The following is a 20236-nucleotide window of genomic DNA, read 5'->3' on the forward strand; positions in this document are numbered from 1 at the left end:
GATTATTATTGATTGCAATTTGCTTTTCACCACTCACATTAATACTATTACTAAGAAATCTTTTAAGATGCTTGGCTTTATCAACCAAAACACAGTTAATTTTAAAAATATAAATGCCTTGAAACTATTATTTTTTGCGCTTGTTAGATCTCATCTTGAGTTTGGATCAATAGTCTGGTCACCTAGTTACATCACTTTTATTAATACAATTGAAAATGTACAACTTAAATTCTTAAAGTTATTGTGTTACAAATTAAATATTCCACTTATTTCAAAGAACTCATACAATATGCGAATGAGTGAGTTGAGCTTTATATCTTGTGAAGTAAGAAGAAAGGTTGCTGATATTATGTTTATATATGATTTGCTAAATGGTCACATTTTTTCCCCAGATTTGCTCTCGATGATATCATTTAATACAGCGAATCACTGTTTAAGAAAATCAAACTTATTTCATGTTCCATTTTACAATAATAATTACAGCTCCACTTTTTACTTTCCAAGAGCATTGAAACTAGCAAATCTTATTGTTGATCATGTAGATTTTTTCTTTATGTCACGTAATGTTTTCAAAAGAAATGTATATTTAGTCTTAAATTTTTAAATTAATTAATATTCTATCATTATACTATTATTGATTTAGTGTTGTCTCCTATTGTATTATTATTGTTTCATTATTTAAACTTGTCTAATTATTATTATTTTATACTGTCAGCTCATTATTATTAATATTGTTTTAAATCGAGTCATTTATTATTAATTGTAAAATACTTAAATGTTAAACCTGTACTGTATTGTTTACACAAAAGGGTCTTTACCCGTTTATTATACAAATAAAAATAAAATAAAATAAAATAAAATAAAATAAAATAAAATAAAATAAATGTTCCTTCCCCGATGAAAATGTACCTATAGTAATATAAGCCTGTATAGGTAATAACAATATTAACAGCAGACGTTCGGGTCCGGGTATTCAACGCAATCTAGTGGTAATTTTTCTTGTGTAATACTTTCAATTGACCAATAGCTATGTATTACAAGTTGTTATATTCTGTGTTACAACCACAGTCCACAGAATAGATTAAATTAATATATTCTGTGTTACAACTAATAAATTAATAAGCCACCTTGAAAAATAAATTGGTTTTATAATTTTTTTTATTTTATGGTATCTTTTGTCTTTCTTCTCTACTATTCACAGATATCTATGTATAATATAGATATCTGTGTCACTATTTTACTATTTTTTTATCATCAATATTCTTATTACTCATCATCAAAATCTTTGTATTCACCTATTTCTCCCATCAACTCCAAAAAAATCGCAATAAAAGTGCTACTATTTATTCACTTAACTATATTCGAGCTGCTTGGTAGGCTCAAAGTAAATTCTACAGGTTTTTAATTAGGTTCCTGATTAAATTATGATAGTATTTATAGAAAATTATCAGTTCCATAGGCTGAAGCGTCAAAACTTACCATGTTGGTATGATTGGGTATATTGGGTAAAAATATTTATGAATTTTTTAATACAATTAATGCCCATAGTTTACCAAGAGACAGGTTACATAATAAACTTAATTGTAAAACCTTCAGCTCCAGCCCAGAATCTAATGATTGATACGACACTGATCAAAAATGTCTAATTAGAACATTATATTTTAAAATTATGACAATAACAAGTTCAAATCCAAAAACTTATCAGTATTAAATAAATTCAAAATTGTAGAGTGAAATATTGTAAATTTAAACAGTAAATATAATATGAAATAAAATACATTGCGCAATGTTCATAGTGGCATAGAAGCACAGGCCACAGAACACTGTATAGAATAGATTCAATTTACTTCAATTTCAAATGTAATCTTTTCTTTGGTAAAAGTAGCAACCAAAATAAATAGCAACAACTCTATTCTCTAGGTTAAAATTTTACCTTGGTAAGCATTTAGAACGTCTTTGACATTTAACAGCCGATTATACACTATCATTATTTGTTATCTTTTTATTCGTAAATCACTTGAGTACTCTAGACGTCTATACACTAAACGACAGAGGTCATTTTCTGGTGTTCGTAAGGCAACCGTGCATTTACCTCATTATTTTTGATTTCTTCTTTTATAGAACACGTAATTTACCATAGCGGTAAATAATATTATTTTAGCTGGTAACATTAATCTGATAAATAACATTATTGTGTTTAAATTCTAGATATAATGGCTTCATTCTTGCGATCCACCAAATTAGCCGCTAGGCTCACACAAGGACCGACTAAATGCTTTTCAAGAAGTTATGCTGATCAAATGAACTTTACATTTGCTGCCGCCAACCAAGTATGTTCTATAGTAATCTAGTAAATGTTACTTTTTTAATATCTTTTCGATATTGAAATATATGTATGTTTGATCATCATAATTTATTGCTGGATAAGAGTTCATCATTAAATTATAAGTATATAACAGTTTAATTGCATTTTTTTTTTTAGATTTTTTATGCCAACAAAAATATCAAACAAGTTGATGTACCATCTTTTAGTGGTTCATTTGGTATCTTACCAAATCATGTACCCACATTGGCTGTTCTCCGCCCTGGAGTCGTAACAGTATATGAAGATGAAGCAACATCAAAAAAAATATTTGTTTCTAGTGGAACGGTAATAAAATTTCTTTGTGGCTTTGTTTAGTAACCAATCTAATATTTATATAATGATTTAATATGTTGATTTTTAGATTACTGTAAATGAGGATTCTAGTGTTCAAGTCTTGGCTGAAGAAGCTCATCCGATTGAAGATATTGATGGAACAGCTGCACGTCAAGTACTACAAGAGGCTCAAAGTCAACTATCAACTGCATCAAGTGATGTTGCGAAAGCAGAAGCCGCAATTGCTGTTGAAGTAGCCGAAGCACTTGTTCTAGCAGCAGGAAACTAATACTGAACGTAAACTATGTATTATATTAGTGTGGAAATTTGTTTAAGAATTTTCTCATATACAATTAGGTTTATCAAACTAAATTGAATGTCTACATGTTCTGTTTTTTTTGCTGGTTTTTGAAATTTAAAATTATAATTCTCATCAGTATCCAATAAAAAAAATTCCACAAATATCTGAGTTTTAGTTTTTAGTTTTGGCTAACAATATTTTAATAAAGTGATATTCCATTAAGTATTATTAAACATACAATAATCTATTTACATAATAAAATATTGAAATATATTATTGTTTAAACAATCATTTTTATATTTTAATTAAATTTTAAAAATCTTTGATTAATATTAATTATTCATTCTAGGCCTCTAGGGTTATAGTTAAAATAATAATATATGTATAGCAACATATTATTGATGTATATAAACTATTACAGTAATCCAAATCATAGGCCAACTATTGAAATTAAAATAACATATATTTATAATTTATATTAATTCACATTTGATACTTGAATATTTCTATAGATATTTAAATAGTATCACTGCAATAAGTTTAAACATACAGTATTTGACTAACTAAATAATATTGTACGATATGGATTATGATTGATTGTTCAATTATGCCAAATTACAAATTCTATTAGTTGTTACTTTTTGATCAGTGTAGGCTTGTGGTATGGTCGTTATGGGGCACACAGGCACGTGCCGCCCTAAATAAAATATTGAAATAAATACATTTATTTAAAAATTGATATTAAACTAAAATGTAATTTTGTATTGTCAGAGTATTATCAAAATATTTAGTTAGTATATTTGACAATATTATCAAAATAAACAATTATGTTCTAGTGGAAGGCAAGTTAGAACATATCCGTTGTGCTCCGATAACAGCAGTAGATTCTGCACCACTTTTCGTTAGGAATTATTATGACGTTGTAGGCAGAAGTAAATTGTGCCCGGATTCTATTTATATTAAGATTTACTAGTCTTATCAACTTAATTCATAAAAAATATTTTTTTTATACTATAAACCTTCCGCATAGGTGCGTATCTGAAGTTTACTTTTGCATAAAACAAAACTTGAGTTAAATATGAAACCAACAAGAATTAGAGGGGATAATTTATGATTATACACAAGAAGGAAATATTTGAATTTATAAACCCCATATTCTAATTTCTATAAATCCCATGAGTCTCCACTGTTGTTAATTATTAAAATATATTGTAATTTATAATAATTACCAAGACTTAATAGGGCTAGATTACTAGGCATATTTTATTAATACATGATAAAATCACTGAATCTACTGTTGTAGCTTAACATGTCTAAATTTAACATTATTTAATACTTTAATAGGCTAAATATTTTTCAAGAATTAAAATAAAATATAAATAACTATCAATATTTTATTAATGTTAAACATCGATCAATTTTATTTTATTTTAGACCACTTGCACAATTACACCTGCATTAAATCTTCTGTTAAAGACTTGTATAATAAAGAGTGGTATTTTGTTATGTTGTACACGAGAGTGAGTGATGAAAATGACAAATATTGCAAAAATATTTGCTTTGAATCAGAAAATTTAATTTTTCATTAAGATAAACAAAAATCTGTGTGTTAGCTTTAATGATTAAGTCGTTGGTTTATTACAAAATATGTTACATTTGAAAGTTAAAAAATTATATATACTTTTTTTAGTTCTCTTTTTTCAACAACTGTATGCAACATGAGTTTCAACCTGTTTGGGTTCTCGAATCTTCCGATTTTGAAAACAATTTAAACGTCTCCCATGGAAATAATAATAAAATAAACAAATGTTCTACTGCAGATGCGACGTAACCTGCGAGAATGCCTGAATGTACATATGCATGTTGTTTCTACGATTTTCAAGAATATTGAAAGTAGTTACAGTAAGATCAACTTATAAGTTATGGTGAATTTTGTACTACAATTTCAAGCCTTATAGGTATGAAGAATTTAAGTTGAAACAACTTATGCATTTTGATAATAAACCAATTTGAAAATTTAATATTATGTTTACCTACTGTACATTCTACAAACAACTTATTCTATTTATTTATCTGAAAAAGCACGATGAGCTTAATTTACAAAAATGTATATTTACAATTTTCATTTTGTAGGTCAAATTTTGATAGCTTATGTCCAAATTTGTTTAAAAGTTATTAGTAAGATCTAAATAAGACAAGACAAGGAATCTAAACTTGTTTTCAAAATCTAAGTAATAAGAACAATCAGTATGTTAGAATGAAAATTGGTACGTTTTGAATGAATAACAATCTTTCAAATCCCTTGTGGCTTTTAGTGTTACTTTACTAAATTTTAGTACAGAATAGCAAATATCCTATTCGTGGGGTGGTAAATTGACCAAATACTGGAGATTTCCAACAATTTGGAATGACATTATTTTAATATTCGATATGTTTATTGAAATAAATCACTGTGGAACATAATCATGAATTTCATCTTTAGGTGTTATTATTCTGAATCTTAAAATACTTTAATAAATAATTCCAATACATAATGATAATTCCAGATTTAAAACCATAGTAAAAGATTCGCATGCACACAATTTCAAAATTGCCTATTTTGAACTCCTTAAAAATTGACCATTTGTAATATTCAAGCTGGGTCTATCAGGGGAGGTGTTGGCAGGTTTGTCAGTTTAATAAAATTATTACAACATTTTATATCTCCACCAGAGCGCACTGTCACTTATTTCAGCTGCAATGGTAAATGGGGTACAATTAAACGGATTGTTGCAAACAAAATTATTTCAAATTATTTCAACCAAAATGTACCAATCTCTTGTCAATCATACATACAGTAAGTCATATGGTAGACGTAACAGTATAATACTATAATCAGCTTATTTCACATTTAAATGATGTACTTTTTGTCATTCTTACCGATGGACCTGAAATCTGAATACCTGATAACCCCATATTAAGACTTTTGAAATTACTTCTCTACGAAGTACGAATTTTGATACGTTGGTTATTCAAAAATAAAATTTAAAATGTGTACTGATCGATCTCAAGTAGACATGTGACACATTAGAGAACTCATAATATGAGTTTTCAGAAGGCCCGATGGGTCCATCTGCAGAATTGACAAACAGTACATAATATAAATGTGAAATAAGTATATTATACATGGTTTACTGTTCATACGCGCAACTGCTAATCATACTGCTTAATATATTTTCTATGAACTGCTACCAGTGCGGCAGTGCTACCTACTTACTTGTGTGTGGTTCGCTGTTTTATTTCCATACAGTCACACACACTAATGATCACTTTCTAAGAACACATTTATCAGGCCGGCGTACATAAAATTTGATAATTGTCTATTTTTAACTCCTTAATAACTTCCCATTTGCTTTCCCCTTAATTAAAACAACTACAACTGTATAAATAAACCAACAAAAACTTTACTGTGTAAAAAGGAAAAGTCCCAGGAAAGTCTTCCTATCGAAGTATTGAGAATTTTCACTTATATTTCTCAAAAGTATCAACTAAATCCACTTGTTACCAGAATCCCTTTCAAAGGTGTTGATCGAAACAATTTTTATACACAAATAAAAAATTAAACACATATCATTGGGAAAAACAACACATACAGTTTTCTGCTCAGAATCTAAAATTATATAGTTTTGATATGAATGACTTTAATGGTTCATAATAAGTATAAACTGTATAACCACATAAAAAAGTTTAAATATTATAATTATAAGTATTTTACTTTAGCGGAAGTTGGCAATGAAAAACCTCAAATGGGTGCTAGAAAAATGATAGTTTGTTCATTTTGGTTGTTAGAGGACGTCACACCCGCATGTGTTGTCTCCGTCTTACAACCGTACAGCATAGCAAAAACTGTTTTGCTAGGGACAACTTTTATCTACCCTGTGTTTGTGGTAGTGGCTCCAACATTCTGAACATATACAGTAGAAAATTATCTATACAACAGCCTATATTTTAGATAATATAAATACAAAAAAAGTTTTTTGCTTCTAAACATTTTGTTTTTTTGTTTTTTTCATTTGCTTATAAAAAACGATTGGATAGTGTAATTAAAAAAAAAAACACTGTTGCACAGATAAAGTTCTTCTTTACGTGTTGTGAAAATTTGTTAGTTCTACAACAAAATATCTGGTGCGAGAAAAGTTATCCCGTTTTTGCTATGTTGTACAAATGTAAGACGGAGACAACACATGCGGTGGTTATTTTTTATTTCCATAGCCTAAGTTAATTTTTCTTCACTCTGATAGTCAAATACAACTTAAAAATAATAAACGTACGAAACAAATGATGGTGTCCGCATTATTAATATCGCAACAGTCGAAGGTCGATTATTACACGTCATTTTCATTTTTAATAGCAAGGTTTTTCGACGGAAATAAGCCACTAGTAATTATTAAAATACTAATAGGCTGTTTTGGGAAATATTTTCATCAGTGTTCGCTTGACCAAATCTATTTTTTTAAAAAACCTAGTATAAATTCAATGAAAACGTGGCTTAATCGAGAGTGCCAATATCATATTCACATTACTGCAACACTAAATAAATGTCATCATTGCAAATAATATAACGCACAATTAAAGCTATAGAAAGACTAATCGGACCTGCAGCTAGGTCCATCGCAGCAGTCAACGAACCGATTATGCTAGGTCTTATTTGATATTTCATTACTCCCGTTTGAACGTTGTATTCATTATTATTTATTACTGAAAGTCTATAAAAACCCTTAAGCTAGATCAGATTATTAGTTAAAATTGTGTATAAATGTAACTGGGATATGTAGAATTTATAACTAGAGGTCGTGAGATTAAATTACAATCCTATAATTAACATTTAAGTACGGAAATTAATGTTCGTGCGTTATTATCGTTTTAAATGTACATACGATTTTTCTGATGTTATTATTCCTTCAATAATCATCAAACTAATACGTATAAAATAAAATTAGTTTAGGAATAGTTTGGTCATAGTTTATACTTCATAGTTTAAAGTGTACTTCCATAGCCGTAATCTGGAGAGGGGAACTGCCTCCTCAAATATTAAACTGAGAGGGGAATAAGGTTTTTCTTCCCCCCTCCCCTGGTCAGAATTTAAAATTAAATATACTACTATTTTATCTACGTTTTTTTTCTTAGTACGTACCTGAAAGTTTTTTATCTTTGTATTTTTATACTTTTTGTTTTAATATTTGAATCTTGTCTATTACTAACTAATAACTTTAATAGGTACCTTCTAATTTCTTTATTGGGAGGGAGGTAAAACTCACTCTTTCAAACCTACCTTATGGATTTTTAGTTTTTCCACATACTTCCCCTCACCCCAAGAATTTACTACAGATAACGCCTATGTATACCTGAATACTTCTATGAAATTCAAAACCTATTTGTATTAAATCCAATTGTATAAGCAACAATAAATTCGTGATTTACTTTACAGCACCAGAAACAAGTGCAGCAGAAACACACTGGTGGTCTCGAATGAACAACCTATCTCAATGACAGAGTAAGTTTTCTCCGTACATCTTGCAGGAAATATATAAATACAATTTTTCGAAATAATAATAAAAGTACCTCCCTATAAAATGTAACTTATCACTTACTTATTACTATTATAGTATTATTGAATGCTAAAAATAAGTAGGTATCTATACGTTACCAGCCTAACAGCTATCATAATATGAATAGCATAGGCGTGCTCACGGGGGGGGGGGGGGATCCTCCCCTGCGGCTTCTAGCTTTTTCTTTAATAAATGCATAGAATATAGATAATAGATATCTGTACAGTAAAGGTAGCTATGTCTATAATATACTAGATGGTGAACATTTTTACGTTTCACATGAAAAAAGTAATGCCAGTTTTAATCTCATAGTATAGATATCTATCTGTGCATAAATGTAATTAAGTTATTAATTACCTAATCAGTTATCATCGACCAAATGATTTATTATTAGGTATCACAGAGTACTCTTATATCCACTAGTGGATATACAGAAAGAACACTACATGATGTCCACAAAGGTCTTTTTCCTGCTATTTTCGGTCATCTTAGAAAATATGATTCATTATTTAATGAACATTTCATATCTGGGCCAAAAAATTGTTTGTACACAAGTATAACCGCATTAAAAATGATTTGATATCATAAATTAATTTAGTAATTATAAAACAGCTGCAAGACATAATAACTGATAGAAAAGTTTCTTTAATAGCTGATGAGTGATGAGACAAGTGACATAGGTCATCATGAGCAACTCTATTGTTTTACGCTACTTTGATGAAACCAAAAATGGTTCTATTTTGTATGAAATTATGTATTGTTTTCATGTTTAAAACGAATGCCATCAATTGATGCTCAAAGTATGTTTCTCAAAACGAGTGATGTTCAAGAATATGGAATTAAATGGGAAAATGTGGTGTCAATTTGTTTTGATGGAGCATCAACTATGTCAGGAAGTACTGGAGGAGTGCTAGCAAAATTTAAAGAAAATAATAACAATTCATTTTATGTTCCTTGTTACGATCGTTGTCTAAATCTTGTTCTGGTAGTTATACAGTCATCCGACATAAACTTATTTACTGCTGTAGAAATCATTGAGTCATTAAAAAAATTCCTTGTTTCTATCAGAAATACTGCAGAACATTTCACAGATATTTACCATAAAACAATTCAAATGTGTCAAAATTATGATACTGAAATTCCACAATTGAAAAAAGAAAAGTGTCCACCGAAATTGACTGTTCGAGTGGCACACAGCATTATTATGATGTTTCAAATTATTATTATTATTAATTTTTATTATAATTATGTATTATTATTACGTACCTATTTTAATACATTTAAATTATATTTATTTTATATTTATATATATTGAATTAAATAAATACTTTATAAAATTATCAATTGAATATTTAATTATACTACTAATCATGAGTACAAGAATATTTGGTCCTATCTTTTTTAAAAGCCCCTCTCCCCCTGCGGGCAAAGTCTGCGCACGCCTATGATGAGTAGGTAGGTACTACTGGTACAGTGGGATCTAGGACAATCGGTCCCCGCGAAAAAATGCGGCATGCGGACTATTGATCCCCGTCATAATTTCATACACAGACAATTGGTCCCCGGCTTAAAAGTTAAACACAATATAATTTTTTAACATAAAACATTCTCATATAATATAATTCAAATTCTCGAGACACTGAACAAAGTAAAAATAATTAAAAAGTTAAATAAAATTAATAATACAATTAATTTTATAATTAAATATAATATTTATTTTATAATTAAATATAATATTTATTTTATAATTAAATATAATATTTATTTTATAATTAAATATAATATTTATTTTAGTAAAATTTTTTAAAACTGATTTTCAAATAAAAAAATAAAAATGTATATAATACCTTGTGAGAATAAAGCCTTGATAGCGTTCATCGATGTTTTACAGCAAGACTTAAGGAATACAAATAATTCAAAAGTTCATCTTTAGAAAAGTTGATGTTAAAACTGTTACAAATAGATATAATTTTTTTTCCCCTATCACTTAATGGATTTAAAAAAATATTCAAAAATACATATTCATCGTTTTTTGTATAGGCAACAGGTGTAATAATAATAAAAATAAAATATTAAATAACATAAAATATTACCGGGGACCAATATTGTCCGCGTATAAAATAATGACGGGGACCAATTGTCCGGGGACCGATTTTCCGTTTACCGGTATAGTGATACTATAGGTAGATATTATATTTTATAGACCTCTGCTTACCTATGTATTTACGTATTAATTGTGAAAGCTCCAATTTAATACCTATGATAGTATTTGATAAGTGATGACTCATCAATGTTTGATGGTCGGTTTTATAAAATATAAATCAAGTTATTTATTTAATTCAGTAAGACTTTCTTAATTGTTGGAATAAGTTCTGATACTGAAAATCATTAATACATTTTTATTTAATTATCATTTCTACGCGAGATTCCAATATTTCATAACAGTAATTACTAATTACCTAACATTTTTTAACAAAAATTATCTAATAAAATAAAATCTGGCTTGATTGAATCTGTTTCTCATTCCTTAGCCGGGCCCATGTAAATTCCTCCCGAAAATGGTAAATTCCGCCCAAAATGAACTACAGATAAAATAAGGTACATGTAAATTCCGCCCTAAAAAAATACAGGCAAAGAAACATACCTGTAAATTCCGCCCGAAAAAATGTATTACTGTTAATAAACAAATTTCTGAATGTGTCTTATTAATCATATTATTACTGACATAACATAGATTAAACATTATAATTTAGAAGTGGGTATTTAAATAAATATATATTTCACATATTAAATCAATAATTACAACATAAACATGTATAATCGTAAGAATAGTAATAATTATAAAAGTAAATATAACAATCATAATATTATAGTAAAATTAAATCATAATCAATAATTAGCACAATATATATAAAAGTATTAAAAATCGTAAAATAGTAAAAATTATAATAATAAATACGAGTCAAAATAAAATCATCATCAATAATTAGCACATATTATTATAAGTCATGTATATAGTATAGCATATAAAATTGTTAAAAATTGTTAAAATAGTAATAATTATAATAATAAATACGAGTCAAAATATCACTTCCATACTATTTATTTTTTGTTCATGTTCGAACATTTTGTGACTTCCCAATACTATATAAGTTATAACACGCGCCGCTTGGCGATAAGTACGGTCGCGTCGTACAGTCACGGAACGCATAGTTTAAAAATATTTATTTTTCCGGGTGGAACTATTTTTGTACCTGTATATTTTTTAGGGCGGAATTTACATGTACCTTTTTTACTTGGATATTTTTCCGGGCGGAATTTACCAAAGACCTTGTCTTTACCTGTTAATTTCGGGCGGAATTTACAATCTCCCCCTTAGCCAAGTATAATTTGTAATGGCTTATTCAACAACAATAACGATTCTAAAAAATTTTTCATGTATATAAATACATGTTTTATTCATTGAAAATAATGTATCATTTTCATTGCCTTTTTTAGAATATCTACGGTAGTGTCAGTAATTCTTCGGGAAAAAACACGAATGTAGTATTATACTCGTAATTTTACATTTTTAAATAACACTGTCTATTACAATTAGCAAATAGCAATCATATTTTTAGTATATGTAATGCAATAAAAGTAATTGGAAACTATCAAAACACTAAACAGCCGAGTCAATGGTTAGCAATAAATGTCGCAATGACTTAACAGTTCAAATCTATGAAGAAGGTAGTTTTTATATTCTTCCTCAAGATATTTTTATTATTATTAATCTTTCAACAGCTAAACCACAAGAAGTGCAAAAAAAATAATTATCGTGATAAAATATAATTAATTAAAATATTTTATCACTAATAGTGTCTGTATTTGTATACATAAATAAATAATAAATATAGGTATATTATGGTTAATAAATAAAAATTGCAATAAATGTTATGATACTATTTACACAATGTTGTTAATCTAGCATAAAATTAGAAATTATCTTCATACATTTGATTATATACAAGCGTTGTATTTTATTAATAACGCATTTTTTTAAAAGACTGCTAAATATTTGTAGGCATAGGTACATGTGACGTTAAAATGTCCAATTATCATTGGTATGACTAAACATGAATGACTTAATATTTAATCGAAATTTCTAAGTTGTCATCAATTAATATTAATATTAAATTTTGTTACAGGACAATAAATTATCAGTTATCTTTTGGATAGGTATTTTTTTATACCTACTAACTATTTAAACGATAAGGCGGATTTTAAATTAATCCATCTAAATTGTTAATATAATGTTAAGTAAAAAATATACATTTAAAAAAAAAAAAATTCGAATAATAATGCTGGAAACTCAAAGAGTTTGATGTATTTCAATGTTTTAATTGTAGGTACATTATAAATATATACGATTTTGTAATCTAGAAGATTTTAATTTTCTAGCTATCAACCAATGAAATGTTCTCTTGAATATATTTAGTATTATTAGCAACTCAGGCAACAAATTAGGGGAAATAGTTAAGATATAGAAAAAATAAAGAAATTGGGAACTAACAAAATATAAGTTTGTGTTAAAAAAATGCGTTTTATTGCGTTACTTAGATTTTAGTTCTTTTACTTTCGTTATTTTGATATTATTCAGTTTATTTTATTTTTATTTAACGTAATATGATATCAATAGGTTAATTTCGGAATAAATCAAGAATGCAAGCAATTTAAATATTTGATTTACCTACATGAAAAGTAATGTTTTTTATTCAAGTACATTTGTCGGTTTTGAATTTTATTATACCTATGTGAATACTTAATACAAATATACCTAATAAAATATATTTAATATATTGCAACTACCAATTATTTCCACTTCAATAATTACGTTTTACAAAATCTTGTACCGTATGGTATCGTCGTATCGATGAGTTTTAGATTTCGCATTTATGTAGGTACGGAATTCTTTTGATTGATACCACGATACCTGGTAATTCAAATTCCTGCATCCAAATACGTAACTATTCAATTCTATAAGTCATCAACATGATAATTTCACTTAATAATCCCAATTATTTAAAAATTTCTTGTATATTATATTATACATAATACTATTATTAGATTGAATAGTGTTACATTATATTATTTTTGTAATTTTACTAAGTAAATATTATATTAACGTCTAACTTTAAATAGATTTTTTACAACAAAATAATTGGTTTGCTTACAGAAATGGAAGTAAAGGATTAACTCATATTATAATTATTTATAGCTCATATTATTTTTCAGAATGCTTTCTTTCTCTAAATTTGGCATAGGTGCCTCCTTTGTGTGCTGAATATATGTATTTCCCTTTTAAAATAATATAATGGTTTATACCTTTTAAAAATGTATCAAAATCAAAATTCGAACGAGTTATTTTTGAGTTATTTATATTTGTGTAGGTACTGAGGATTATTTTGGGTTTGTTATATATGGTGGCTATTGTGAATTATATTAATCTATAAACATTAATAATTTGTAATAATGGCCAGAGTATAATAGTTACTGTATCCAACAGTATACATATATTTTATATTTATGTAAAACTATTTTTAAGAACTATTATCTTTAATAACTAAAAAAACTACTCGTTTGAATTTTAAATTATTTACACCAAAAATTTCGAAAAAAATGATCCGCTAAATAATTTACAGTAAAGAAGTTGGGGGAGAAGGATTCTCACTTGAAAAACAGAAGTTTGTATCTCCACCTCCTTAAGTAATACAAAAAATGCAATAATTTGAAGAAATTGTCTTTGAAGTTTGAGTAGGTAGGTATATCTATAATTAAAAATTCCGAAATCAGAATTTTTGTAAATTCATTATAAAATGGAAATTGAGGGGAACATGATTGGTGAATTAACCTGTATTATACCTGTACATAAATATTATGAGTATGAGCAATGATTTTCTGAAATCCATGTATAAGTGATGAGTAGGGCTCGGATTTATATGTAAATACATATTTTTACTGTGACTTGATAAATTAATTTAGGTAAGTGATAAATTCGTTTCAAGGGATTTCCAATAAAATGAACTATATTTTATTTTACATATTTTTACATATTTTGCCATAAGTATATGTTTTTACATATTTCTCAATAATTCCATTTTTCCTACATATTTCGATAATTTGTTCATTTACGATTTATTATTTATTAATACAGACTTGCCCATGTTTAAAAAAGTACAAAATAATACTGTAGAACTTTCTCCTTCAGACATAGTCAACATGCAATATTGTCCTATAACATCAGTCGAAGTTGAGAGATATTTCAGTCGATATAAATCAATTTTACGACATAATCGGCGATCTTTCGAATTCGAAAATTTAAAAATGCATGTCATTATTAATTGTAACCATAATAATTAGATAGTTAGATGAATATTTTTTTTTATTACATTTCATTTTAATTAATAATAATATTTTTTTTTTTTGATAATACGCATATTATAAATTTTTTAGCACAATTTATTTATGTACATAATTTTGTTTTTTGATAATACATATTATACATTTTTTAGCACATATTTATGTACATATTTTTGTTGCATAAATACATACTTTGGTTAAATAAATACATATAAATCCGAGCCCTAGTGATGAGTATTTTGTGAAAATCTTAGCATGTTTGATGAGTTTTAAGTTTTTAGTCATCATACATTTTATTAAATTTTAAATAATTAAAAACATAACAGGCCTTTCTTTTATGTTTTACCCATTAATGGTCACTAATAATTAACTAATAAATATGCATATAATCACGTGTGGATAGATGGTATAATATGATGACCCAATAAAAATAACCTGAATTTGTGGTTAGCACACATACACAGTTAGTATATCTATACACTATGATCTCGTTATGGATTGTGGTTAGCTTGAATTTTCTGGTACCGGTTTTTCATAATGATGAACGCACTTACATACGTACACTCAGACCAGTGACATAATTAATATAAAACCACTCACGCTTGCACTCGCTACAAAGAAAGTAGTCGTGTGCGCGTACCAGAAGTCTTATTTGAATTTCGTATTTGATAACAACAACAACTCGAAAAACGTCGCTCATTTTTTTCCGAGAGGAAATTATAAAAGCAATAATTTTAAATACACATAATATATACTATTATACATAAGTAGTGTCTCTATTATAAATTAAATATGCGTGGAAATTATTCTTTGACGGTTTTCCTTCTTTTTGTTATTGGATTACAAGATATTTATTGTCAAAAACAAGAAGTGAGTATTTTCATAATTATTTATTATACTTTATGTCACTATTAATTTCGTTCATTAATTAAAAAATATTTATTTCTCCAAAGCCATCAGGAAAATGTAGAGCTCCCGATAAGGCGCCTTTAAATCTTGAAATAATAATTAATATTTGCCAAGAAGAAATCAAATCCGCATTACTTCAAGGTAAAGTTACACAATAATGTTCGTTAGTTAAACTGTTTTTGAATTTAAATGAATTTACAGAAGCCTTAGATATCCTCAATGATGGCAATTTGGAACAAAATACGCCAAGCTATAGCAGTAGATCAAAAAGAGAGGCCGATGAAGATTTGACAAACGAGGAACGTAGAGTTGCAGGGGTAAGAGATAATTACATTGTTTTATTTTTAATTAAACCATACTATCAACTATATAACCCTCGAATAAATTACTGTTAGTAAATGTTTTTAATTCTCACTGATGAAAGTACATTATTGGTCAATTAATTTATATCATAAGATACATTTAAAGTGTAATGATTAATTTATCTCTAACTTTATTTTACAATAACCAATTTATTCTTAGTACTTCAAAGAGATTATAATTTATAATTTAAATATTTGTAAATAAATATCTATAAGAATATACCTGTTATTATAGTCTTAAGTTTTAACTTTTAGATTTAATAAATCATTAATGGTTCTTTATGCCTTCAATTTAAAACTATTACTTACCTACATTTTATTATATTAAGCCAAACATTATTAACTCAATTGTGATACCTATTAAAAATGTCATACACGTTATAACATAAAGATTCCTTTAACTGTGAACATTCACTGTCTCAAAAAGTATTAACGTTTTTAAAAATATTTATTTTTTTTTATACAATTTTAAGTTGTTACCAAACAACAATTCTCAAAAAACTTAGCTAAGTACTAAATAGGTATTTCAAGTTTAGATGAGCGGAGTGGTATGGCACTGGGGTATCCTAAAGATGTTGGATTACTTCTCCTATCATTCTTTAAAAATTAAAACAAATTAACTATACTACCTAGTTCAAAATTTGATTTTCATAGAATTTCTCTAAAAACCAAGTATCCGCTTAAGAATATGAAATTTAAAACGTATGTCGTCATACGTTCATTCGAAAAAGTAAGACACTAATTATAAATTATTATAACGACAAAAAGTGGTAAAGAAAATAGCTTTTATTAAATTTTAAGTTTTAAATTTTAAATTTAACCATAGTTATTATTTAAAAAAAATTGTTTTGTAGTATTAACTTCAAATGAAGTAAAAAAATACATAAATATAATTTTATAATAGGAAAGATATTTTATTTTCGATTTGTGTAGATATGCTAAATTCAATAAGTAATACATTTAAAAATTATTCTTATAATTCTAGATAGTTTTATCATTATAAGTACTACCAAATAATTTTTTCAACTAACAGTGCACCACAGTCGTATACCTAAATATTAAATATATATTTATAAAAAATAAAAATAAATTTAGAAATTCATTACATTACCCAATAGTAAAGAACCGGAAGCAAATTGCAACCGTTAAATGTTGTATACGTACTTGTTTATACTTTTATAAGTAATACTATAAAAGCCGCTTTACACTAGTGCACAGTACATGCAATATAGTATACTTAATGTGATAAGTGAGCAAGTGAGCTATTAAAAAAAAAACATTCACTTGTTGCATAACTGAAACCTGTTCCGAATGGTCTGGTCATTCAATAATAAAACAAATATCCCGTTGCATATATTTTCTGCATATAAACATATAAATAATATTACGACTCTTCTATAATATAGTAATTATTGTTTTCAGTGTTTGCTCCAGTGCGTCTACAAGAAAGTGAAAGCAGTTGAGTAGAATATTTTTGTACAGTAACTATACATACATATCTGTTGTGTCCATCTTAAACTGAAACAGGATGAATCATCTGATAATTGATCTACATAATATTATACAATTTATTATGATGTAATTAATTTAGGTTGATGAAACTGGTTTTCCGGTAGTCGATGGGTTGATGAAACTGTACAATGAAGGTGTCCAGGACAGAAACTACTACATGGCTACATTATCTGCAGTTAGGCATTGTATTTCTATCGCACAACAGCTAAAGCAGCTACAGCCCTCCAAAAGTTTCGGTAAAAATATTCATGAAATATACCTATATAGTGCACGAATATAAGTATTAGTTATTACATCATTATACATATATATATTACAATTAAATGTATAAATAATACACGCGACACGGATTAAATACAATTTAATTAATTTATAAAACAAGGTAAACCATGAATAATGATTAAAATCTTATTCAGTTTCCAAACTATAGTAATATTAACTTATCCTATAGAATTTTACAAATGCAATAAAAAAACAGTAAAGAATTCTAAAATACAATAAAAATCTACGTACCTAGCTGTTATAAGAATATTAAAAATAATATACATTCGGTAAATACTATACCATAATATTATAAAAAATCATAAAAATCAAATTAATCTAAAAACATCATAAAAATATTACATGCACGAATCAGTATAACCACAGTTAGAACATAATTATACATAATAATTAATATGTTATTCGGTATATAAATTATATAAAAAGTGTTATACATGTTTTATGAATGTCAAAACTAGAGAAAGTAACAGAATCACATTGAAACGTCATATTCTTTAGTCACAAAATAACTTTTATTTGTTATATTTTTTTTTATGTTTTTGAATTTAAAACTACATTTTGGTCAAACATAAACAGTGGATAACGTATTTAGGTACAACAATACGTCATGATGTTTTTGATTATAATTTATGAAATTTTTAAAATTAAAAATAATGTAATCAAATATTTAAATAATTAGGTAACTGGAATGGCAGCCCTCAAATAATCCAGATTGATTTAAAATAAATTAAATAATACATTTTTTAAGAAATTGATGAAACTTTAACACTTGCACGGTGTGTAACTTGAGTATTATTTATTTTTGAAATTTTAGATGATGGACAAACATGTGATCTTGCATATGAAATGTTTGAATGCGTCAGTGAAAAAATCGAAGAAGTGCGTAGTAACAACATTTTTTAAACTATATTGATACTTATACCTTTTTTAATTTTTTAATTTTAGAACTGTGGAGTCGAAAATAAGTCAAATAACTTAAGCCAACGTCAAGTTTAAAAAGTTTTCTTTGACTTTATAATATTTCCACCACTGTACATAACCAACTATTTTAAAATAATTGTAATTAATTAATATATAGTCTTATTTAATTTAATTTCAAACTAATTGTCATTGCTGTGTTAATTACCAAAAAAATAAATCTTAGTGAAATTGTTAGTAAAACTTGTTTTGGTAAAATAGAATACAAAGTTTGTTGTTACTTAATCTTATAAAATTACATAAAATAACGGGAACTTAGATATAAGTTAAAATATTAATTTTATTTTATGTTACCTTTTTATTATTATTATCTCTAAGGTCGTTTATCTTATTTAGTGGTTAGAAGACATCCTGGAAATATACGATCATAAACCACACGATTTACATCTCATAATCATTCAATCAAATCGTTGACCACCGCACTGTTACCGACAAAACCCCTCCTATTAAAACCGCTTTTAAATAAAACCATCAGGAAATCGACATTAGATCATTATAGTTAAGTGTATATTATGTTATCCAATACTTATATATTGAGTACGCGACACATTAAAATTTGTCATATCGTAAGTTTGTATAGTTGGTGTATACTTATATTTTAATGTACACTAGAGAAGTACTAGATTAACCGGTTCTGAAAATCTTTCTGACTGACTTGAATCAATTAAAATTCTAGAAATTTAATTGGTTACATCAGCTAAACAATGAATTTTTGAAAAAATGTGATTATTCGGTTATTGTATGATAGTTAGATGTAATGGTAATGAGCGGTTAACTGTTATTCAAACCCATAGTTATTGTATACAAGGTGATTTAATAAGCATGATAACTATTTAATTGTTTTATTCAATAAAAACATCTTAGTGCATTATTCAGTTATGAAATAATATATACGCTTAATAAATTATGTTGTCTACGTATACCTATTAAATGTAAATTGAGTAAGACCAAAACAATTCAATACACTATACTATAACTATAGTATATAGTAAAAGATAAGCAATTCAAAACGAAGATAAATCATTAAATGCTTTAATTTAATGCAATTAAATGTGTGAAGTTCATGAGTTATAACTATTAACTAACTGGGCATTGAATTCATTATTTGAACAATAGAACTACTAAATACTAACTGCAACTATAATACTCATAATACATAAGCGTGTGCATGGGTACCTCCAGTAAATAAATCTTAGAACCTCGGTTTATCGGCATTCCGTAATTATGCTTTTTTCTACAAGAAAATCGTGACTTTCATTATTATCTT

General features: G+C 26.9%; 2 protein-coding genes across 2 annotated transcripts; both read left to right on the plus strand.

Moving 5' to 3' along the window:
* The first annotated feature begins 2010 nt into the window (after nucleotides 1-2010).
* LOC111032806 (ATP synthase subunit delta, mitochondrial) lies at nucleotides 2011-3102 on the plus strand. Its single transcript, XM_022313264.1, has 4 exons — nucleotides 2011-2142; nucleotides 2209-2330; nucleotides 2483-2650; nucleotides 2727-3102. The coding sequence occupies exons 2-4, from the start codon at nucleotides 2214-2216 to the stop codon at nucleotides 2925-2927; spliced, it is 486 nt and encodes a 161-aa protein (XP_022168956.1). The 5' UTR covers nucleotides 2011-2142; nucleotides 2209-2213; the 3' UTR covers nucleotides 2928-3102.
* Nucleotides 3103-15493: 12391 nt separating this feature from the next.
* Nucleotides 15494-19630, plus strand: LOC111032807 (general odorant-binding protein 70). The gene is made up of 7 exons (XM_022313265.1): nucleotides 15494-15796; nucleotides 15880-15976; nucleotides 16037-16152; nucleotides 17620-17655; nucleotides 17789-17945; nucleotides 18806-18870; nucleotides 18937-19630. The coding sequence occupies exons 1-7, from the start codon at nucleotides 15719-15721 to the stop codon at nucleotides 18985-18987; spliced, it is 600 nt and encodes a 199-aa protein (XP_022168957.1). The 5' UTR covers nucleotides 15494-15718; the 3' UTR covers nucleotides 18988-19630.
* Nucleotides 19631-20236: the final 606 nt, after the last annotated feature.

The sequence above is a fragment of the Myzus persicae genome, unplaced genomic scaffold (genome assembly GCF_001856785.1).
Source record: "Myzus persicae strain clone G006 unplaced genomic scaffold, MPER_G0061.0, whole genome shotgun sequence".
Classification (NCBI taxonomy): Eukaryota; Metazoa; Arthropoda; class Insecta; order Hemiptera; family Aphididae; genus Myzus; species Myzus persicae.

Bases quoted from the DNA above. Each gene is read 5' to 3' on its own strand.
- LOC111032806 (XM_022313264.1), top strand. From the start codon at position 2,214: ATGGCTTCATTCTTGCGATCCACCAAATTAGCCGCTAGGCTCACACAA. The intron at 2,331-2,482 runs GTATGTTCTATA...TTTTTTTTTTAG, and splicing joins CATTTGCTGCCGCCAACCAA to ATTTTTTATGCCAACAAAAA. The intron at 2,651-2,726 runs GTAATAAAATTT...GTTGATTTTTAG, and splicing joins TATTTGTTTCTAGTGGAACG to ATTACTGTAAATGAGGATTC.
- LOC111032807 (XM_022313265.1), top strand. From the start codon at position 15,719: ATGCGTGGAAATTATTCTTTGACGGTTTTCCTTCTTTTTGTTATTGGA. The intron at 17,656-17,788 runs GTTGAGTAGAAT...TAATTAATTTAG, and splicing joins TCTACAAGAAAGTGAAAGCA to GTTGATGAAACTGGTTTTCC. The intron at 18,871-18,936 runs GTGCGTAGTAAC...TTTTAATTTTAG, and splicing joins TCAGTGAAAAAATCGAAGAA to AACTGTGGAGTCGAAAATAA.